The 24394-nt window shown below is 39.8% G+C and overlaps 1 protein-coding gene and 1 non-coding gene across 8 annotated transcripts in view; both read right to left on the reverse strand.

The window, feature by feature from the left end:
• Positions 1-4460: 4460 nt before the first annotated feature.
• On the reverse strand, positions 4461-4651 carry LOC112429613 (U2 spliceosomal RNA). The gene has a single exon (XR_003021877.1). It is a non-coding gene; the product is annotated as a U2 spliceosomal RNA (small nuclear RNA).
• A 542-nt stretch (positions 4652-5193) lies between these two features.
• Positions 5194-24394, reverse strand: part of LOC105498457 (DnaJ heat shock protein family (Hsp40) member C6) — a 155582-nt gene continuing 136381 nt past the window's right edge. For all 7 annotated transcript variants that reach the window (XM_024798183.2, XM_024798185.2, XM_024798184.2 and 4 more), the window contains 6 exons: positions 22229-22297; positions 18922-19041; positions 14666-14929; positions 12001-12143; positions 9042-9218; positions 5194-7545 (listed from right to left, as the gene is read on the reverse strand). In XM_024798183.2, the coding sequence (XP_024653951.2) occupies positions 7444-7545; positions 9042-9218; positions 12001-12143; positions 14666-14929; positions 18922-19041; positions 22229-22297 (875 nt within the window). In that variant the 3' untranslated portion in view covers positions 5194-7443. The remainder of the gene's footprint in view (positions 7546-9041; positions 9219-12000; positions 12144-14665; positions 14930-18921; positions 19042-22228; positions 22298-24394) is intronic.

Below are 24394 nucleotides of genomic sequence, written 5' to 3' on the forward strand. Positions count from 1 at the left end.
ACGGTACAGAGCTCCTCCCCTAGCTCGCTGAGGCAGCGCCTGCTGCTCCAGACCCCGCTACCGCTACTCAGAGCCCCGCCCCTGATAGTGCAGAGCTTCTCCCCTAGCTCGCGGAGGCCGCCCCTGCTGGTCCCGCCCTATCCCTCACTGGCCCAGAATTCCGCCCCCAACTCTCAGAGGCCTCCCCTTGTTGGTCCCGACCCCGCCCCCGCCACTCAGAACTCCGTTCCTGCCAGTCTAGAACTCTGCCCCCAGCTCGCAGAGTCCAGCTCCAGCCCTAAGACCCCACCTGGCCCCACAAAGCTTCCCCAGAGTAACCCCAACCCAGTGCCCTGGACCCTACTCCTAGATCCTGAGCCCTCTGGCTAATCCTCAAGCCCGTTCCTTTTGTGGGCTGGGACCTTGGCTCCGCCCGGACCTCGGGCCCAGAGTCTCTCCAGGGCCGCTCAGAACGCAGTGCACGCAGCGGGGGATCCTCCCTGAGCCTTCCTGAGAACGGAGATGTAGACAAGTGGAGAGAGGGAGGAGAGAGGAGAGGAAAAGTTGCAGTCGATGGGAGAGGGACACCGACTCACTAACCAGTGTTATGTTCCCTGAGCTCCCAAGTGCGTGCTTGTGTGCGAGTGTGTGCCTGTCTGCCTTCACATGACTGTGGAAGGCGAGGGGCGGGGTACCAGAGGACAGGCCCCTTAGGAAACACACCTCGTTAAGAACTTGATATTTGCATAGGTTTGCTTTGCTTCATAGCAACGCTTTACTGAAACCAGTGGGGTTTTTCTTTACTCCCTGGTTTATTTGTAGAGACGAAGACCATATAAGCTTTTGTGTCCGAAGCTTTCATGAACCTTAAAAAAAAAAAAAAAAAGGCTATTATTTTTGTGCCTTGGGGCCTCAAAGTTTGCAGTTTTTAGATCTCTGAGAGTCATTGTGTACTTATCTCACAGGAGTGGAGAGTTCTGTTTTGGCAAGAGCAATCTAGAAGATCATTGAAACAGTCTGGTCTAAATGCTTCATCTTACATTTAAGGAAAGAGGTGCAGAAAGGGTAGGACTTGCCTGTCACACAGCTCTTTGAAGGAGGTTGGATTCTGGGCCACTTCCCCTCATTCCAGCTGAGATCCACTCTACCTGATGGTTAGGTCCCTCTTCTCTTGCTTTTTCTATTTTCAAAAGGACTGAAAGACAAAGGAATCTGTAGAAACTTAGCTTCCCCTGGCTACCTGAGAAGTATAAATTCTCACCACGATCACGTTTCAGGATCCTTGCTCAGTTTACTTTTTCAAAATTGCACATTGAGCATGTTATTGTTTCAATAAATGTCTATTTGTTGATTCAGTGGAGTATTTTTCTAGCTGTCAGTTTATTTTTCTAGCTCCTCTCATTTCTCCTCATAGACGGATGGCACATTCACTGAAAACAGCATTGTAATACCTGACTCACTGCAGATGCTTGGAGATCCCGTACTACATGGCACTTTTTACTTTGGAGCCTTCAATCTACTCAAGAGCATGGGCAGTGTATGCCACTTTGGTTTAAGGATTATTTTGAGCTGAAGGCAATTAGGAAGAAGCAAATAGGTACAAGGTACTAGAAAAGCACTCTGCCCTCCCTCCATTTGCCAAAAAGCAGGATATAAGTTTACAAAAGTGTACCTCCTGCCTGCTCTACCAGGAAGGACAAAGATTAATCACCAGAGACAATTGTAGACCCCTGTCAGCCTGGAGACAACACAAGAAAAATCTACATGATTAACTTTAGTATTTAGCCTTTATCTGCAACTAGTCTCCCATATATTTGTCTTCCCACAATTTGCTGCCCCTAGAGACTCAAGGTCCTTTATCTTGTCATTTCTTTAAAAATTTATTGTTCCTTGGCTAGGATGCTATATAAGCCCAAGTTCTAACCAAACCTTTGAGTTGCTCATCTCTGAGTATTCCCATTTTACCTACATGAACAATGCACCTGTTGATAAACTTGCTTTACTTTTGTTCATTCGTCTGTCTTTGGCCGGTCTAATGCACAAAGACCCAGCTGAAGAACCTAAGATAGGTAGAGGAAAAGATTCTCCCTCCTCTACAAGAGCTTGGTTCCCTATCATATTATTTCTAATACCTGTTAGAGCACTCAAGGGAACCTGTGTATCAGACAAGCCCTGGAAGTCTGTGGTTTTTAGCTCTCTCCATGTAGTGCAAAGCTACTCTCATGGGGAAGATATTCTATGGGGTTAAATTTCCCTCATTCCCCCTTCCATTTCCAATCACCCACTCTGTCTCCAGAGAGCCTCAATAGGGTTTGCGGGAGCCTTCCATGTCAGCTTGACTCCAGTCCCACAGAAGATAAGTGATTTTAGGGAAAACTGACAACACGTCAGAGGCAGGGTTTGGTTTGAGCACCCTAGGCTCAGGAGTAAGATCCTGGAAGGTGGTATGAAAGAAAAAGTTGAGATGCTTGCCCCAGGGTAATGTCTGGAATTTTAAAATTGCTGGGACAGTGTTTGTCTTGAACAAGTTTTCTGCCCATGCCAGCTGTCCTTTCCAGGTTACCAAACACCTTAAAGAGAAAGTTAGCTATTTTGCCATAGGCTTTCACCATCTGAAAAAAAATCTGCTTTTCTTTTGCCTGATGTTGCACTGAAAAAACTGTTCTTCCACTTACTCCTTCCACATTTTCTCAAGAATAAAAGAGTCACCAAAAACAGAAAGTAAAACCCTAAAAACCAAATCCTTATCCCCAGCTTGCCATTGATGTGTTACTTGGATGTATAAGATCTGTAACCTCTGTCACGTTGCCTAGGACTACAGTGGACTTACTGGGATGAATTTTAATATTCTCTCCTTGCATTCAATAATCTCACATGATGACCTAGGTTTTATTGTCTCCATCTTACAGATAGGAAAACAAGCTCCCAGTAACCAGTGAATAGGGAAGCTGAGATCAAGTCCCAAACTGTTCAACTCTAAAGTCAGATGGTCAGCACTTGTACTGTTCCCCACAGTAGATCTTATGCACCAAGAAGCAAGAATTCTTGTAGTAATTAGAAGTAACAGTAACCTCCTATGCTTCACAGGGCATCAAATCCATTCACTGACTTAATTTTCTCCAACATATCTATTAGCATCTTGCATACAGTATACACAAAATGTTGGCTGAATTAACAAATATTAATAAGTTTACCATACACAGTATCATCTCTCCCTTTCCTCAGGGAAAAAAAAAAATTGTAGCCTCAAGCTTCAGCTCTGCATAAATTTCTCCATGCTTTAGCTTCCTAAGGTAGGATTTACAAAACCCTGTCTCTCAGAATCTTTGGGGGAATTAAATGAGAAAAAAATATATATAAAACATATATATATATATAAAATAACACCTAGGGCAGTGCACACAAGATAAATGCCAGGATGTTATATCTACACTGGGGCAGGCTTGCAAGTCAGCGCATAAGTTAAATGCAAGAATGATGCAACACTAATTGAAATCCGTAAATGTTGGTTTTCCTTCCTAATGCTCAATCACTACTTTTTTTTACATAGCTGTTCCCTTTACAGAAACTACAATGCAAACCTTTTTGCCATTTTATGTAGACAGATCTCTGTAAACCCAAGGAGATAAGGAATAAGGACCAGGGTAAAAGTAACTTCGGGCTGCCTTTTCCTACTTGTTTCTATCCACTCCCTGGAATATGAAGTTTCCATGTAATTCCAGCTCCAATACCCACCTACAGTGATATACTTTGTCTTATTTACTATCAGTAACAATAACAATAATTACTATTTAGTGAGTACCCACTTGTTCAGAGTTTATATACACAGTTCTTAATTCCTCCATTGCAGGGTTGTTAGAATTCTGTTTTACAGGTGATAAAATTAAGACTCAGAGAGTTCAAGAAACATGTCCAATGTAAGAGTCTGTAAGATTCAGCACAGTGGCTCATGCCTGTAATCCCAGCAATGTGGGAGGCTGAGGCTGGAGGATCACTTGAGGCCAGGAGTTCAAGACCATCCTGGGTGATACAGCAAGACCCCATCTGAAAAACAAACAAACCAACCAAAAAAAAACAGGCATGGTGGCTCTCACCTGCAGTCCTAGCTACTCAAGAGGGCTGAGGCGAGAGGATCACTTGAGCTCAGGAGTTAGAGGCTGCAGAGAGCTACGACAGACCCACTGCATTTCAGCCTAGGTGACACAGCAAGACTCTCTTGTGTAAAAAAAAAAGAAAAAAAGAAAAAAAAAAGTCTATAAATGGAAAAACTGGGATTTAAACCCAGTCTTTAAATCTCAAACCAACATGTATCACTATTCCCAAAAACCATGATTTATCTTTAGAATAATCAAAATCTGCTACTTGAGCTAGCTTCCCTGATAGGTGTTTCCAGCAGAGAGACTGACTTGTTGCTGCAATAGCTATTTCTGGAATTCAACTTTTTTCTTTTGTTGTTGTTGTTTTAGTGAGGCGGAGGTTACTGCATTTACTGCATTCCTGCAGTAACTGCATTACCAGGCTGATGTGTGGAATGGGTGGGAGAAACTCCTATTCCATCTCCCTGCTCCAAAAAATCCATTTAAAATATTGTTCATGGATAGAAGACATATCAGATGTTAAACTGATAAAATTAGATGCTACATTTATTTTAGCCAAAAGGCCAAAAAGCAATGGGAATTCAACTTTTGTGCTCATTCCCTACACAGATTGTGTTTCATTCACAGCATTAGGATTCAACTTGAACATTCTTCCTCATGTAGACAGCACAGTGATGGGTCAAATGCTTTTGAATGACAGCATTTGTTTCCAAAGAACTAAAATATCTGAGACTTTGTTTCTATGATAAAGTCCCAGACTTCCAGGTTCAATCCTTTTGCCTCAACATACAGATTAATTTTTTTGAAAATCCTTTAATTTTGTGGCTAGGAGACCAGGATTTCTATGCTATTTCTTTTTGAAACATATATCATGTAGCATAATCAAAATCATGTGTGCATGCATGCGTGTGTGTGTGTGTGTGTGTGTGTGTGTGTGTGTGTGTGCTGGGGCAGGAGGGATTAAGTATAAATCCAGAAATCCTGTCAGATGACATTTTGGTGCATGCTTTTCGTATTCTCTCCTCATAACTTTCCTTAAAAGTAAATCATGTCAGAAGGTGGCATTCAAGCTCGTCACTGTATTCCTACAAGTACCCAAATAACTTGGATTTCCAAATATTTTTGAACCTTTTAATATACATTACAAATATTTTAGACCAATCACATTTTGTTGTAACATATTTACAAAACAAAAAATATATTACAATAAATATGATGAAACAGTGAATCTGATCAACAACAAGCTTTGTCACAACCAGCTATTTAAAAGGAATGCAAAAACCTGTTGGTCTGCATATATTAAGAGTTTTGAGATAAATAGGGTTCCAGAATTATAATGTATCCGGAAAAGAGATGTGAGGAGAAATCCCCAAATTTAAGTTAAGTAAGATTCTTTCTCATTGCTAATTACATAATGTTTAATGATGTTTTAAACTGTGAACATTGATGAATTATCCAAACATGATACAAAGCTAATGTAGTTCTATCATTTCAAAATATGTGACATCCACAGAATATCCTTTTAATTGTTATTGTATACTGTAGTTCACACAATATCTACAAATGTGAATGAGGAAAAAAAAACAGGTCACAGCAACATGTCTCACATTCCGATTTTAAATAGGACAAGCACATACTGGATCAAACATTATTTTATAATACGTTAATAAATAACATCTAGTTTGTTATGGTTACCTTGAACAGTTTATGACTGTATATTTAAAAAGAGAACATTTTCTTTGAGTTTCACATTGTCAGTAAAAGGTAAAATAAATAATGAACTTTAACAAACAAACAAAAAAAAAAAAGAGAAAGAGAAAGAGATCTATGCAGAACCTAAAGTATTTTTGACATGCCGCTTTTCCGGTATAGCTTGCCACGAGAAAATTAAAACAAAAACAAAAAATGATTGTCTTTTCAAAACAACGTTTAAAAGCTTTTCACAACATTGAGCATGAACCTTTGAAGATTAGCATGAAAATCTTTTTGCCCATCTGCTTTGCGCATATATATATGTATGTATAATGCACATTGTATATGTGCACACAAAAGAGATCTACTAAAGTCACAGAACAGCAAACTGCTTACCCCTTAAAATGAGAACCAGCCAACACACTGATCTAATCCAGCCAGTCTAAGATCTGGAAAGCTTTCATTCTTGCTTTGCTTTCACAAATGTCCCTGTATGAATGTTGTTCCTGTGGACCCCCAACTACTTTTAAAACAATAAAGTCCACTGTAATAATCCAATGGGTCTAGATTTGCCTTGTGGGGAGGTGGGACCTGGTTCCTCAGAGCAGATACTGACAAGCCATCTGACTGGGTCTGCAGGTGAGTGCAGCTCTCTCACTGTGATCGTGCCATTCTCATAACTCCTATTCAGTGTTGCCTTCTATTCTCTTACCACAACCGCTCACAAATCTAGAGAACACTGAGTCCATACTAGATATTGGCCCTGATAAATTGTGAACAGGCCAAACTACTTTACCACCTGTTTCCAGCTAAGAATGTTTTCTTGGCTAAACAAAAGAAGAGCATTAAGCCTTACAGCAAAACTAGATGTTTCATTTAAACCAGGTTTAGAGTTGTTATAGTAGTAAGACATTTTATTTAATTAATCACAGTTTTCTAAAGGGAAAGAGGGTAACAGCCCACCTTCCTAACCAGGAATAAAGATGTCGGCATCTTCAGAGTCCCTCTTTTCTTTAGCCAGCATTTTCATTCATTTTTAGCTTAGTCAGAAAGTTGGTGGTAATCACTGGACTGTAGTTTAATCACTGGACTATTTTCACTCCCCACAATTCAAGTTCCTTTATATTTGTTAGTCCTCTTGACCAAAAGACATTTACAGTATTATGCTAAAGCCCTTAGTAAATTTTTACTTAAAAAAAAAATACTTGGTCTTGTTCTTTGAGTCTGCATAAAGCCACTGCTCAAATTATATCTTTCCAAGAAAAATCTAGGAACCATTAAACCATCATATAACTCTATTATCATAACTGTTGCTCATTAATCCTATTCTCAGACAATGTGATGGGTGTTATGCCTTCATGGGTGGTGGCCTCTGTTTTCCATTTCCCCAGGTAGAATGCTGAGTGGGCTCCCCACACGGCAGGGAGGAATGCAGTGGTTCTGCAAGGTCATCTGACTAGAAGTTCCTCTCATGCTTTGGATCTTTTATGGTGGGAACTTTGAGAAACCAAACATCCATATCCCTTATCGATGAGAAATTAATTCATGAGTAACTTAACGGTTTAGTACTGAAAACACGTTACTGGAGTTTTTGGTTCATCTGCGAAAACCTCAGAATTGTGACACACACTAAGCATTAGCACAGGTCTGCAGCAGGGATGGAAAAGCTCCTGAATTAATATAAGGGCTTTTGGCCTTGGTTTTCAAATTCAGACCAGGCATCATTGAGCTCCATGAAAATCATCTTTGCGTATTGCTCATAGGGTTGCCCAGTAGCCTGCAGAGAAAACAAAAACACATATTAGATACCACAGACCAAAATGTTACTGATATTGAATTTTTCACTGCCAATATATGGACTCTAAGTAATTGAAATGTTTTTCTATTTGGCCATTTCTACTTTTCAGCCTAATCTACTATATCTGACCCAAATTACTATAACCTCCCCATAATGCCCTCCCCCTAGAAATGCACAGGGGTAGTAGTAATCCGTCAAGAAGCAGACAACAGAGAGCTTATCGGGCAGCAAAAGATGTATCTCTGTTCTCCAGAAGTATCTGCCAAATGACAAAGGTTCTTGACAGCCCATCTCCATTGACTGTTTTTAACTCCCATTTTCCCGTTTCTAAAACGTTCTTTGAGAGTCATAATGGGGCATACAGTTTGTGGATTTTTCTGGGCTCTTGTTTCTCCTTCTCTTTTGATTCATCAAAATTCAAGCACTACCACTGCTTCTCATTAATTCTTCTTTCCAGACTAGTACAAAAAAAATGTGGAGAGATGAAAATCGAATGCATCAAATTCAAGCCTGTGTTCCCAAGTGGCACTTCGATCATAGCTTCATGTCATATGACCGGTATAGTCTATGTGACAGCAAGATGACTCACTTCTTTCTGAATGTTTCTATGTATTATACGATGATTTCATTTGGCCATGAGTTAGTTGAAGTTTCTGACAAGGTAGAGCCTCAGATGTATATATACTTCAATGAAGACATAAACTGACATAATCAATATAGTGATAATCAAGACAGTGGCAAATTTAATTCCATTTTGAATATTTTATTGATTCTCACAAATTTTACCAACTACATTCTAAAGCTTTTCCATTACTGTCCTAGCTAACCATACTGTTTTATCTCTAAAGGAAAGAAGTTTTCTTCTGTCCAGCTCTTAGCCTGTCCTTACTATTGTAAGTCAGGATACAATTTACTTTTTCTTTTCTTTTCTTTTTTTGGAGACGGGGTCTCACTCTGTTGCCCAGGCTGGAGTACAGTGGAGTGATCTCAGCTCACTGCAGCCTTGATCACCCAGGCTCAAGTGATCCTCCTACCTCAGCTTCCCGAGTGGCTGAGACTACAGGCTCATGCCACCACACCAGCTAATTTTTGTATTTTTTTTGTAGGGATGGGGTTTTTTCATGTTGCCCAGGCTGGTCTCAAACTTGAGGGCTCAAGCAATTTGCCTACCCCGGCCTCCCAAAGTGCTGGAATTACAGGCATACGCCACTGTACTCAGCCACAATTTACTTCTGAGCCCTAAAAATTAATCCCTGGGTAAATCTTACTCTCTCTAAATAAGCCCCTGTAATATATAGTTTGATATCTTCTTTCTCATTTCATAAAATGTAACTATTTGTTTAAATATCTGATTTTAGCCCATAGACTTAATTTTATTAAAAATAGGTCATATCAACCAGCACATTTAAAGTAAAACACATAAGATAATGAAGCAAGGACCTGACAAGTTACACAACAGGGCAGGTTATACCCACTTTATCTGGGTGCACCACCAGGACAGCCTTCCTGTACACCTTCTTCACCTGCTCTGGTGTTACCAGGTCTGCCATGCCAACTGGTTTCCACTTGGTCTCCCCAGCCCACAGCACAGTATGCATCGTGGAGAGAAGGGCTCTGATATTTCTTTCTTTACCTTCAATCCATTCCAGAATCTGTAAACACGAAGGGAATTAAGAAACTCAAATGCTTAATTACTACTTCAGAAGGTTTCCACTGGGACTCTAGAAACCCCTTCTGCTCCAGCAACATCAAAACACTTAGGGCAACCTGTATAATCCAGGCTGTTTCTTCCACCTGAAATGCTTCTCCTCCTTAACCTCCTACCTTGTCTTCCTGGTTAACTCTATCATCCTTCAAAAGCCCGCTGAGGAATTTCACACTGTTAGACTTTGCAAGTTTGATTTCCTTTCTCTCCCATCCCTACCCTCAGAGTTACACTCAACATAAACTCCATGAGGGTAGATACTGCACTAAATAAGTAACCGTTAAAAAAGCGCCAAACTGGCCGGGCGCGGTGGCTCAAGCCTGTAATCCCAGCACTTTGGGAGGCCGAGACGGGCGGATCACGAGGTCGGGAGATCGAGACCATCCTGGTTAACACGGTGAAACCCCGTCTCTACTAAAAAATACAAAAAACTAGCCGGGCGAGGTGGTGGGCGCCTGTAGTCCCAGCTACTCGGGAGGCTGAGGCCGGAGAATGGCGTGAACCCGGGAGGCGGAGCTTGCAGTGAGCTGAGATCCGGCCACTGCACTCCAGCCTGGGTGACAGAGCCAGACTCCGTCTCAAAAAAAAAAAAAAAAAAAAAAAAAAAGCGCCAAACTTCTCTGGGCTACTCTACCTTAAACACGTTTTTACCATAATATGTGCCACACTTTATTGTAATTGTGTGTTTGTCTTTCCCTTCCATTAGGCAGAACTGTTTGAGGAAAAGTATTATTTCTTATATATCACTGTATCTCAGAACCAAATAATAAACCTGGTGCAGAAGAGCTCAAAAAGGCTTGTTACATTAATTGATCCATTTAGTCATTTATTTGAACTATGAACATTCACAGTTTGAACAAATGAGGTGATTAAGTCAGAGGGATCATAAAACTGTATCAGCATTGAGTACCTAACAGGAGTTCGGCTAAGTGAGTGTTGCTGGATGAATGGTTCAGTCATGTTAATGACAGCTACTCTCCCAAACAATTACATACCCTGTACCAATTAAATAATCAAACATGGCTTAAGTGAAATAAACAGCTTTCTTTTATAGGAAACCGCCTGAGTTTGCCTAATGAACAAAGGTTTTTGAGATAAAACACAAAGTTTTTGGGAGAAATATAAAGCCCCTGTGACATTGGGTGGAGTGAAAAACATGCAAATGAAAGATCCTACATTGTACTAAAAAATGTGTCAAAGAATCTAAGTTATATTAGATGTATATTATATACATCTGCAACAAATCTGTCAGGAAACTATACAGAACAGTGGTATATGTTTTCAGAATGTGTTAAGATTGACTTGCCGTTCAAGTACTGGTTTTGCAGATGCCTTAATACAAAGACAGATTACATCCTCCTCTTTCAGTTTGTTATAGTGTCAGCATATTTAGTATTTTGTCACATAGGAACTCAACCTCTCCATCTGTGAAGAACATTCCAATTCTCTTGATCTTTACAAACTCTTCCAGACCTCATACCACTCATCAACATAACCACCCTCTGTTTCCCAGCTAATCTGCATCCGCCTGTCCATACAACATCTTCATCTGTGAAGTTATGTGGTTTTTCTTCAGCTGTGAAACAAAGGGATTAGATTTGCTGATTTGCAAACTTAAAAACAACAACAACAACAATGCTGAAACATACTAAAACAGTATGTTGATTTGAGGAAAAAAGAATGTTGATTTGATTTAAGGAAAATCCTCAAATCTAATTTTACCTAGACCTCCAGAATCAAAAAGAGATAAAAGGAGAACTGCTTGGGTTAAAAGTAGAGGGAGACAATGGGGAAGACGGGAGCCACACTTCCCTCAGCCTTTCTCTCCCCTACCTTCCAAACCTCCAGGTCTAATGTTGCAGGAATTGGTAAGTCTCAGATACGTAAATATTTCTCTATCAGTAGAGAAAAGATCCTGGGGGCTTCAGTCAATCTGGTTTAATAAAAAAGCTCTCAAGGCAGAAACAGAAAACATAAACAATGCATTCTTCTTACCAGCAAATTCTAATGACTCATGTTTAGAATGTGAATGCCATTTGAATAACAAAATCACCTCTTAAAAAGTGCTGCTGCTCATCTGAACAGGCAAACAAAAGAAATCTGTATTGCCATACCATGGAATAACATTTATTTTATTAAAGAAATTAAACAGTGTGTGCAACCTCCTCACAGCTACTTTGCTTTTAAAGGGAACAGCTGTACTCAAATCACAACTGCAAAGACCAAATAGAGTGGCCGCCAGAAATCTAATACCATGCCTTCTATAGGTGATATGGTCTGAATGTATGTGTCCCCCAAAATTCCTATACTGAAATTCTAATTCCTGAGGTGATGGTATTAGGAGGTTAGGGCTTCCTACTGGGAGGTGATTAGTTCATGAGACACATTTCTTGTAAATGGGATTAGTGCCCTTATGAAAGAGGCCTGAGCAAGACCTCTTTCTTCTGCCTATGAGGACACAGGGAAAAGACCAGCATCCATGAACCAGGAAGATGGCCCTCACCAGACACCAAAATGGCTGGCACCTTGATCTTAGACTTCCAGACTTCATAACTATGAGAAAAAAAAATCCTGTTGTTTATAAGCTACCCCATTTATGGTATTTTGTTATAGCAGCCTGAATGGACTAAGACAATAGGTTAGTCTCGTGCTGATAGCTCCATATACATGACTTTATCACATGACTTTGTCATATAGGATAATCAAGCTGTGTCAGGGGCCTCACTCACCTTTAATTTCTCAGGATCCATTTCCTTAGCCATTTCCTCCTTTCTCATCTCAGCTATTGTCCGAGGCCCCTTTTTGTCTTTGTGAGCATTGAAACCTTGACCAGAGAGTAGGTCTTCAAAATCAGCTGCTTTTTGTTTCCCTTCTGCAATATAATGTTTGAAAATCATTAATAGTTTTCATTCTTAAACATAACGCTGTATCATTATCTCACAGCATCTGGGGTCTTCAAGATGTTTTTAATATGCATTCAGTCCCTTAACCCTCATGCTTGCTTACCCTGTGAGTAGGGTAAGAGACTCTTGCATCCATTTTACAGATGATGAAAATGAATCTGTCCAGAATCATTTAACATGTATGTGGCAAGGTTAAAACTGGAGGTTGGTTCATGAAGCCAAATCAAATTCCATCTCCACTGTACCTTCTCTTTAGATGAGGATACTCATTATCCCTCCAGATTATAACTAACTCATATCAGTGTTGGCACTGGGATCTGGGTTTTGGTAGTTGAAATCCATGCATGCTACCACTTTCCTGCCCCTATTCTGTTGATATTTTAGTCAGTCACTTTGCTCTTTCTTTCCAAATCTGTTGTATCCTCATAATCTTTCTCAATTTGGTTGGACAGGCAGCCAAGCATGGTGGCTAGGAACAAAGAATTTGGACCCCAGCTCCCCAGGTTTGAATTCTAACTCTGCCACTTAATAGTGATGTGACCTAGGCAAGTTACTTACTATCTCTATTCCTCAATTTCCTAATCCATAAAATGGGGATGGTGTTAGGAATATTACTTACCTTATGGAGTTGTTGTGAAAATGAATTAGTTGACATTTAAAATGCTTAGAACAGTGCCTGGCTATCTAAATGCTTGTTAAAACAAAATAAAACCAAAACATCAGTCCATACAGTCAATTCAAATCAACCAAAATCAGTTGGTTGAGTTGAAAACCATTTGCTATCTCTATACTGTAAGACATACACACACCTGCACTTGCACACACTGAAATGTAAGTGCTCTGAAACTAGGGATTTTGTTTCGTTTACTGCTGCATCCTCAACGTTTTCTACACTGAAGATGCTCCATAAGTATTTGCTGATTGAAATCACTCACCCCACATCTATCTACTCAAAAATGGAGGGGAATTGACATGACTCTATGGAACTGTCCAGGAAATATCCCTGGTAGTCAAGAACAAACATGATGTTACATACCCCCAACAACTGAATTCCTAACATGTTGGTGTTGTGAGAAGCACTTGTGTTCTAGCCAGTAGAATGTAGCAATAAAGGGCAGGGGTTCTGGAGCCAAACTGCCAGGGTTCAAATCCTGACTCTGTCACTTATAAGCTGTATAAACTTAGGAAATTACTTCATCGATCTGTGTCACAGGTTCCCCACCTATGATATGTGGTTGGTTTTGAAGATTATAAGAAATAATATGGGAGTCCCCCGACTTATTCACAGGGGGTATGTTCCAAGGCCTGCAGTGGACACCTAAAAACCACAGATATTACCGGACCCTATATATACAGTACTTTCTTTGATCTGATAACCGAGATGGCTACTAAGTGACTAATGGGAGGCTAGAGAACACAACATAGATGTGCTGGACAGAGGGATGCTTCACATCCTAGACAGGATGGAGTAAGATGGTGTGAGGTTTCATCACGCTGCTCATAATAGTGCACAATTTAAAATGAATGAATTGCTTACTCCTGGAATTTTCCATTTAATATTTTCAGACTGCAATTGATCTCAGATAACTGAAATTGCAAAGGACAAAACCACACATAAAGGGGGATGACTGTACATGAAAAATGCTTAGGATAGCACCTGGCATACAGTAAGGACTCAATAAATGTTAGCTACAGCTACCAGGAAGAACAGAAGAATTGCCTTTCCATGTTCCATAGAGAGAAAGGCCTGTTCCCTCACCATGTTCCTATGTACTTCATTGCAGAGTCTGACAAAATCAACTGAAATATAAAATGTACCAAAATAGTCTTTTAATAAACTCAAATCTAACCATCCCTCCTATGCAAAAATATTACTTTTCACTCATTGTCAAGATCCTATCCAAGGTATCCTCCAGCCTCAGGTGTTGGCACCATTATAGGTACCCCACTGATTTCAGGAATCCACCAAACAGAGCATAAGAAAGACCAAGTGTTCCAAGACACATACAGTCCTCCAATTGGGACCAAAGGGCAAATATGACCAATGTGCTTGAAAGATTCCCCAACTTTTTCTTCTACCTCCTCTTCCAAAGGAATAACAGCTTTAAGATCCATCCACCTCTCCACTCACATCCCTTCAACATTCATTTAGTGCCTACCCTATGCCAAGCATTATGCTAGGTGCTAATGATACCATGGCAACTAAGACACAGTCCCTGCCCTCCATATGGTTCCAGTGTGGAGAGAAATGGACAAGTGAGCCCACAGTCACAAAATGGTATAAAACTTAGAAGCATAGTCAACCCAGGAGGCTCCAGGTACAGCGTTGGGGGTAGGGATCATGTTGTGTCTCTACAACTGTAAGATTTCCTCAGAAACTACTGAATTGAAACTATCCAGAAACTACTGTCACCTTCAGACATACATATTCAGGCAGTATGACAACACAGACAGGCTGCCCTATAGCTAGGTCCCATACCATCATCCTTACCCAAATTACTTGATCCTTTCCCACGTTCGTTCTGGCCCCCAGGCATGGCCGAGAAGCTCACATTGTAGTTGGGTCGGTTCTGGGGAGAGGAGTGGGGCATGCTGGGCTGAGGCTTAGGCTGTGGCTGCTGCCAGTTGTAGGCACCTCCCTGCTGCCACCCGCCACCCATAGGCTGAGGAGATGCCTTCTGTGGCGAGCTGAGAGGTGGGAATCCTCCACCCAATCCAGTTGGTGTGGTGGGCTTGCTGGCAAATGAAGAACTACCTAAAGAAAAAGGGATGAAGAAGGTAAAACTATATTGAGTGGCCTCTAACTCTTGTGTCTTCAGATATTGTTTGCAGTGGCTTTAGTAGCCATTCCCTTGACTGATAGCATAAGTAATCTTCCTAATATAGATAAAGGAATTACAGGCATACATATTATTTCCTTAATCCCCACAACGACACTTTTAGGTATGTTTTAATGGCCTCATTTTTCCTTCAGATGAACAAACTGCAGGTCAGAGCAGTTAAGTGATTTTCTCAGAGGCACACAGCAAGTGGCTGAGCTGACACTTGATTCTGGATCTTTGCCTCCAAGTCAAAAGAACCCTGGCTCTTCCCACTGTGCCATCCTTCCCCACCCTTCCATCTTCTAAGCAGATTCTACTTCTTCACTAGAATAAAATGTTTTTAAAAACTACTAAATGACAAGAATGGGGAATAAAACAGAGTAAGTCCACTCATTAAGGTGCTACTTAAACTTCAATTATTAGGATTAATCACTTTTTGTTATAAAGCATGGTTAGTGCCCAAGAGTAAATAAAGACGTTTTGAAATTTCACAAGTAGGTTTTAATTTCATACTACTTGCATTTCATTCAAGGAAAGAAAAAATAGTCAACATTCTGATAACTTTAAACAGAACAAACGATCTTATTCAAGCTTTAAAAATGATGTTATTTTGTGCCAGGAATTTAAGTAGAATCGTGATTGCATAATCTCCAAACTTTTAAGCACTCACTGCATACAAGCTGGGTTATGTCCAAAATATGAAAACCAGCTGTGACTTGCATTTAAAGAGGTAAAATGAGAAGCTGAAATGTGATGATCCCCAAAGACCCTTTCATGTAATAAGTCTAAAAGAACAACAATAAAATAACTAATACTTATATAACTCTTTAGAGTTAACAAAATGTGCTTATGTGCATTACTGCTCAGATCTACACAACACTCTTAGGAGGTAAGTAGTATCACTGGCCCCACTTTAAAGATAAGGAAATTAAGGCTCAGAGAGGTTTCCTGATATGCTCATGATCACACAGCTAATTATGGAGCTGGGATTAGACTATGTACATCCTACCTCCAAATATCAGGTTCGTTTACTGCACCCAGTAATCCTTAATTCCTCTCCTAATTGCTGAGCCTTTCACTATAACTCATCCCTTACTATCCCTTCTTTCTATAGATACTTTCCCTATTCTGATCCTGGGACTCCACTTTCCTTCCCTACTGGAAATGTGTCATGATCACTGGACTTATCGTCAATCTGAGTTTCAGTCTCAGCTCTATCATTCATTCTTGCATTTGTTCTTCATTCATTCATACATATATACACTAATTCACCCCTATTTGGTGAGCATTACCAAGTGTGATGTACTATGCTGGGCACTAAGAATATCGCTGAAAACAGGACACAGAGAATCTTTCTATATCTCTCTTCTAAAGCTGGGTAAAAAAATCGCACCCCTTTGAGCCTCAGTTTCTTCATCTGTTTAATCAAAACTATGTCTGTATCACAGGTATACTGTAAAGACACAACAACTACATGAAAGTATTCCACAATTAAGCAAACAAAGAGGTGTTATATATTATAAAATAATGTAAGCTCATATGCTAATAAGCACATGCCTAGTACATCTTCAGGGCTCAATAAATACTTGGTGATAGGAAAATGTAATGACAGGGCTTGTCTTCAAAGTTGGCATTGCCCCACTCATTCCATAACTAGCAGCATGAAGTCCCTCTTCCTATGTCCCAGAGCCTTCCTGCCAAGAGCACAGGAACATACACCTAAGACTTGGTATTCATTCTATACTGGGGTTTCATTTTATATTTAAGGAAGCTTACTTTGTTCTGAACATATATGCTTTTTATTTTAAAATTTGGTAAATATGGAAAAGCCTAAAGAATGAAGAAAACCTTGCCATATGCCTACCATACTGTCAGTTATTCATTCATTTAGGAACCACTATGGAGCATCCTCTAGATGCCAGGCTGCAGATACAGTGGTGAAAAAGCAGACGCTGACCCCACACTCACAGGGCTCATCAACATTGCAGGACTCTCTGATGTCCACCCTTCTAGAATATTTTCTCCCTATGCTCAGCAAGTCTAATTGTTAATGCAATTGAAGCAGATAACTGACAGAAAAACAAAGTGGTAGCTAAATCCAGAGACCACTGCAATCCTCATTAAAAGCTACAGCAGTGGTTCTCAACCTTGATTGTGCATTAGAATTACCTGGGGAGCTTTTTTAAAAATGCTCCATCTTGTGTAGCCCCTACAGTAGTGGATATTTTACATTCAATTAAAGTTTCTTCCTCCCACTGTAGTGTAAGTTTCAAAGAACAGGAATGTCATCTGCCTTGATTCTTTATTACATCCTGAATGCCTACCACGTAGTAAGTACTCAAAAATACTTGTGAAATGAGGGAATTAATGTTCAAGGGTAGAAAATCATTGACTGGATGAACTGACCTGATACTCCTTCCCACACTCAGCTACATCAACCTCTAAACCTTTTATGAGTGCAAGCTCCAGAGCTAGACTTCTTGGTGTTGAAAGCTTGTGATTTGTGCATGTTACTTAATCTGTTGTGTCCCTGTTTCCTCATCTGTAAAATGAGGATTATAACAGTCACCACTTCAAAAGATTATGAAGATTAAATGAAATGATATATGTGAAGCACTTCAAGTAGTGTCTGGCACATAGTAAGGCTCCAATAACTATTAACTGTTATTTTTATCGTTTTCATTATTTGACATTATATTATATATTTGTTAATTTATTATTTGATTCCCCTTCTATAATGTAAGTTTTATTAAGGCAGGAGTTTTGGGGTTTTTGTGCTATTTTTTTTTTTACCAAAACAGTCCTAGCACCTAGAAGGCACTTTCATAAATATTTGTTGGATGAATAAATGCATTAAAAATCAATAACAAATGAGATTTTATTGAAGTAAAATTTCATCTGATGTAGTAATATTACTTTAAAATTTGAAATTTTCTGTAAGATACAAAGAAAGGTGGAGAAGAAAATGTCTGCATAAAAGAATTTTGAGAGTTCTTAGAAGGGAAAAACATCTAAATAGTACAGAATGGAAGATAAAGATGCTGACACAAGTTACAGACAACAGTGGTAGCCAGGCTCACATTCCCTCCATCTGGCTCTAAATGCCTCAGGAGGGCTTCCTGAGATCAGGGACTATCAATATGGCCAAGATAAACCTTTGTGTCAGGGCTACCCCATCCTTATTTAACAAATCTGCACTGCCCTAGAGGAGGAAAGAAAAAGGAGGAAGAAAATATTTCAGGACACAGTACTCCAATGAACCCCTCCTTGAAAACAGGTTCCTTGGTGAAATCAGTTTGAGAACTCTGGACACTGTGACCCTCTTAGTGGTAATCAAAATCCACTGAAACCAGTGTTTCCCAATCTCACTTGCTCTCAGAACACTTACCCTGTGACATCTATTAACATATGGTGAAAATATTCTGGAAATACGATACTTGAGTCTATTTTCTGTATAGAATTTTACAAATTGACCAGAGAGCACCACAGTTAATGGAGAGAAGGGGAACGGTGTGAAGATCTCACAGGTAACACCACAGCATCACAGTAAGTGTTCTGCAAGGTTGCCATTATGTGGCACAAATCCATCTGACCAGCCCTGTCTCATACCATTTCCCTACACGTTACTTTTGCACAGCCAAACTCTGCTGCCATGAGCCCCTGAAAGCTCTAACTTTATTCATACTACACATCCAGAATTAGGCACTGGAGAAATGAATCAATAAAGATGATTTTGAATCCCATATCTGATTCTCACTTTCTTTTTTTAAAAAGCCTATCTCAGGTTTCAGAGGATAGATTAAGAATACACACTATTTGAGGTTCCAGGCGACAAGACCAGCTTGCTATAACACCAAAGACTGAGATTTGAGGCTTTGTAGCCATAAATAAATGTTATTTGTAGCTCGATCTTCTGAGTTTGTACCTAGCGTCCCAAGGTCGGCAAAAGGATCCAGAGTCTGGGGTTTGTTTTGATGGGTGGGAGTACCATGCGAGGATCCGGTTGGGCTGGTGGCAGCTGACTTGCTTCCCATTCCAAAGCCTCCTGAAAAGGAAATAAGGTCATTGAAAATGAGTTAGTTGTTTGAGGCTGAATTCTGAAATTCAGAATTCCAGAGTTACTGTTCATTTTGTCTCCTAGGCAAATTAGGACAGGGTTTGAAAATGTCTAAGAAGTTGCTAGACCCTGTTTCCCTGACCTGGGTGAATGGTGACCTTGAACAAGGACAGAACACAGAAAAGACAAATGCTGTTTCCAAGCCACAAGTGTGAACTATTATATCCAGTGTTTGTTTTATTTCCAGGTCCTCATGTCACCTGACTTCACTCTTTCCTGTAGGATTTGAAGTTAGGTCTGGATCTGGATTCCAGCTTTGCCAATTCCTGAGTGACCTTGGGAATCTTGCTTAACATCTTTGAGCTTCACCATTTTACCATTAGTTTTAAAAAAGAGAAATAATATGAAACCAACGGCACAGGCAACAAAAGAAAAACAAATGGGACAATTATCAGGCTAAAAACTTCTGTGCAGGGAAGGTAACAATCAACAGAATAAGAAGGCAACAGGGTAAAAAGACTTATTTTTCACCATATACAAAAATCAGCTCAAATTCCATTAAACATTTAAATACAAGACCCAAAACTATGAAATTACCAGAAGAAAACATAAAGATGAAAACCAGAAGAAAACCAACAGATGTCTAAAACCAACAGATGTATAAAAAATACTAACATCACCAATCATCATATAAATGCACATCAAAACCAAAATGACATATCACCTCACTCCTATAAGAATTGCTGTTATACAAAAACAAAAAACTTGTTGGCAAGGATGTAGAGAAAAAAGAACACAGTTAGTGGGAATGTAAATTAGTACAGCCATTATGGGAAACAATTTGGAGGTTCCTTAAAATATTAAAAATAGAACTACCATGTGATTTATCAATCCTGCTACTGGGTATATATCCGAAGGAAATCAAGTCAGTATGTCAAAGAGATATCTGCACTCCCATGCTTATTGTAGCACTATTCACAACAGCCAATATATGGAATCAACCTAAGTACCCATTAATGGATGAATGGATAAATAAAATGTGGTATACACACAATAGAAAACTATTGAGCCATAAAAAGGAGAAATTCCTGTCATTTGAGATGACATGGATAAACCTAGACAGCATTATGTTACATGAAATAAGCCAGGCACAGAAAGACAAATACTGTATGTTCTCATTCGTATATGGAAGCTAAAAAAGTTGGTCTCATAGAAATAAAGAGTAGAATGGTGGTTAGCAGGTGCTGGGGTGGTTGGACGTAGGGCAGGGATGAGGAGGCATTGGTTAAAGGATATATTATTACAGCTAGATAGAAGGAATAAGTCAAGAGATCCATTGTACAGCATAGTGACTCCAGTTAATGATAATCTACTACATTCTTGAAAAATTCAAAGAGAATGGATGTTAAATGTTCTCACCACAAAAATATAACCACGTAAAGGTAACGCTTTTGTTAATTAGCTACGTTAAACCATATCACTGTGTATGTGTACTTCAAAACCTCATATTGTATACGACAAATACATACAATTTTATCTGTCAATTTAAAGAAAAATCTTTTTTTGAGACAGGGTTCTCACTCTGTCACCCAGGCTGGAGTGCAGTGGTGTGATCTCGGCTCACTGCAGCCTCAACTTCCTTGGCTCAAGTAATTCTCCCATCTCAGCCTCCCAAGTAGCTGGGACTATAGGCACACACCACCACCCCTGACTATTTTTGTATTTTTGTAGAGATGGGGTTTTGCCATGTTGCCCAGACTGGTCATGAACTCCTGGCCTTAAGGGATCCTCCCATCTCAGCCTCCCAAAGTGCTGGGATTACAGGTGGGAGCTACCACGCCCCAGCCAAAAACTTTTTAAAAATTAAAAACAGAAGCAAATCCTGTCACATGGTACAACACAGATGAACCTTGAGGATATTATACTAAGTGAAATAAGCCAGCCACAGAAGTCAAATGCTGTATGATTCTACTTATAGGAAGTATCTAAAGTAGTCAAACTCATGTAGAAGGGTGGTTGCTAGGGGTGGCGGAGGCAGAGATAGGGAGTTATTTAGTGAGTGTAGAGTTTCAGTTATGCGGGAGGGTCAGTGGTGAGGTGGGTTCGTTCTGGGGATCTGTTGCACAACAAAGTGCATGTAGCTGATAATACTGCATTTTACACTTGGAAATTATTGGCAGGGTAAATGTTATGTTGTGGGGAGGGGGTTGCTACAATAAAAAAAAAAAGGAAGCAGCAACTGCTTCAGAAAGTTGTTGTGGCCGGGCGCGGTGGCTCAAGCCTGTAATCCCAGCACTTTGGGAGGCCGAGACGGGCCGATCGCGAGGTCAGGAGATCGAGACCATCCTGGCTAACACGGTGAAACCCCGTCTCTACTGAAAAATACGAAAAACTAGCCGGGCGAGGTGGCAGGCGCCTGTAGTCCCAGCTACTCGGGAGGCTGAGGCAGGAGAATGGCGTGAACCCGGGAGGCGGAGCTTGCAGTGAGCTGAGATCCAGTCACTGCACTCCAGCCTGGGCGGCAGAGCGAGACTCCGTCTCAAAAAAAAAAAAAGAAAGTTGTTGTGATAAGCCCATTGTGTATGTGTTCGTATGTGCACGCGTGCACTTAACTTGTTCAACGTCACAAGCAGTCATGTAAGACAGCTCCATAAATGCCATAGTGATCATGAGGAGGAGACCTTATTGATCACAGACAAATCTCGCTCTGAAATAAGTACTTTGTAAAGAAGGAAGAATATTCACATTTGTCAGCATCTACACTATACCAGAAATTCTTATACAAGTTTTTAAAATTTAAACTTACACAACTGTGTGGGACCAAAATTATTATCCCCATTGTTCAGATAAGAAAACTGAAGCTCAGACTTGCCAAAAAATCCAAGAGTTTCTAAGTGATAGAGTTTGATATATATTTATATCTGTCTGATTCTATTGTCAAGACAGACATCCAGCAAAAGAAACTCAGAAAAGTTAAATGGTGTATGATAAGTAGCACTATCACGTCATCAAGTGCATTGGGAAAAGCTCTTCCAGAATAAGAATCTTTAGGAAAAAGTGACACAAATTACACAGGTAGGCCACAATACTCTCTGAGTACTCACTTCATCTTGGGTAAGGATTATGCTTTTGCAATTATATAAATGTGTACAGAAAATAACCTGCTGACCTTTACCTGGTTTAGCATGCCAGTCCCAACCTCCAGAAACATCTGGCTGAATATTCACAGCAGGCGTACTAGAAGCTACAAATGGGGAGAAGAAAAAGAATGAGAACAAGAGAGCTCAGAACCCACTTTTTGAATTCACATAGGATAATGCCGATCCATCCCTGAAGCCTGCATGGCCCCAGCAAGATCCCAAGAAATCCACTCGTGCTTCCAAGTTCTTGCTACACTCTGCAACACTCGATATGTTCTACCTTCACCTATGGTTGTTCACATGAGGCTTGACAGAAACTACATATTATTTGTCTCTGCTCCTTCTTTGTCTCACTTTGGTTTTACCTCCATATCCAAACACCTTGAGTTATAGCTGAGCATGTGTCTGTCTCCATTCGACTGTGAGTCCCTCGAAGGCAAGAAAGAACTATCTTATGTGCGTGTGTCCCACCTGTAAACTTAACACAGAGTCAGTGTGCAATAAGAACAGAGGGGGAAAACACCTTAAACTCAGTTTACCTTTGCTAAGTACTAACAAGTATAGAGGCATAATCCACTTAAAACTGACATTTTGTTTTTTCCTCTGCTGTGACATGAATTGAGAACCATGAGTCATGCAGAACATGTATTGGGCACTGGCTATACACCATCACTATGCTGGTTGTCAGGGATGTGTCTATGGTACTCAAAATAAACTCACTACAGCTTCAAAATAAATCATTCTGACCCCCCTCAAAGTTCCAAACATATAATTTAAAAGAAATATTTGGCTAAAATGAATCAGGTGTAATAGAGGAATACACGTGCGTAGTAAGTTTTTTAGACATCTATAAAATCTATATAGGAAACAAGATGCCATGATGAAGAACTTCTTTCTGAGGCACCTCTAGGTTTTGCCCACACAAATTAATGATTAAAATGCAAATACTAAACTGACATTGCAACTGGGATGTAAAACACACACACACACACACACACACACACACACACACACACCCCATCACCACCAGAAGGCATCAAGATTATCATTCCAAATCTTTTATGTCCTTGTTTTGTTTACTTAGTACCAACCAAGACATCTAGTACCTTCCCATCATTAAGTTAAAAAGGATATGCCATTATCAGCAATAATAATTCTTTCTTTTATATTTTTCCCTTCTCTTTTTACACAATAACCCATTCCACTGAGGTGGAAGTTAGACGGTTTTGCTAATACGTTCTATCTGATTTCCTTTAAGCTCTCATCTTAGTCTTACAACCAATTAAGATGTAGAAGTAGGTATCAGAATTTATTGCTAATCAAACCTACAAACCCTTATGACTGCCTACCACATGCAAGGCACCACACCAAGGGACAGAGACTAAAAGATGCATTATCTATCCTCAAGAAACTTAAGGTCTGTTAGAGAGACAGGAATATATTTTTTAAAAAAGATAATTACCTAATATTTTAGTCTCTATTTTGCCTTTTATTATGATTATTTATTTGTTCTTCCAACACCATGTCCCAAGTGATTATTCTCTTCAGAATAGATGTTCAATAAATATTTGTTGAGCCCAAAGGTAGTATTTTTCTTTTAATTTTCACAAGAGATTTGCAATGCTTTGTAGAAACCTGGGGGAAACACCCTGAGGATTTGGAGGTGGGCAATCTGACCTCCCAAAGCAGACATCTGAGTGTCACCTATATTCTATCTTATATGAAGATGATGAATTGATTCAGTAACAGTGAAATGATCATTGCTTTCCCAACAAGGAGAGGAGAAAATTCTTTCCACTCGCTAGCACAATACAGGCCAAAATGAGAAATGTAACCACAAAACAAAGGAGTGCTAACTGGCCTAAACTGGGTGATAAACATCATGTTCTAATGAGCTCATCAGAAACAGAAAACTAGATCCAAAACTGCCAAGCTGCCAAGTATGAACACCCACGTTCATGGGACACAAAGGGTAGTACTCTTATTAAAACAATAATTTCAAAGTATTAAAATCAGGAAAATGTATAGCCTTATAGACACCAGCACTGTGCATCAAAGAAACTTGGATGAGAAAAGATGAGTTAATTTATTTTATATTTAATATTGGAAAGATAGCACCTACCATGTGCCAGTACTTCTTTTTTCTTTTATCTTTTTTTTTTTTTTTTTTTTTTTTTTTTGAGATGGAGTCTTGCTCTGTC

This window comes from Macaca nemestrina, chromosome 1, assembly GCF_043159975.1.
Source record: "Macaca nemestrina isolate mMacNem1 chromosome 1, mMacNem.hap1, whole genome shotgun sequence".
NCBI classification, from domain to species: Eukaryota; Metazoa; Chordata; class Mammalia; order Primates; family Cercopithecidae; genus Macaca; species Macaca nemestrina.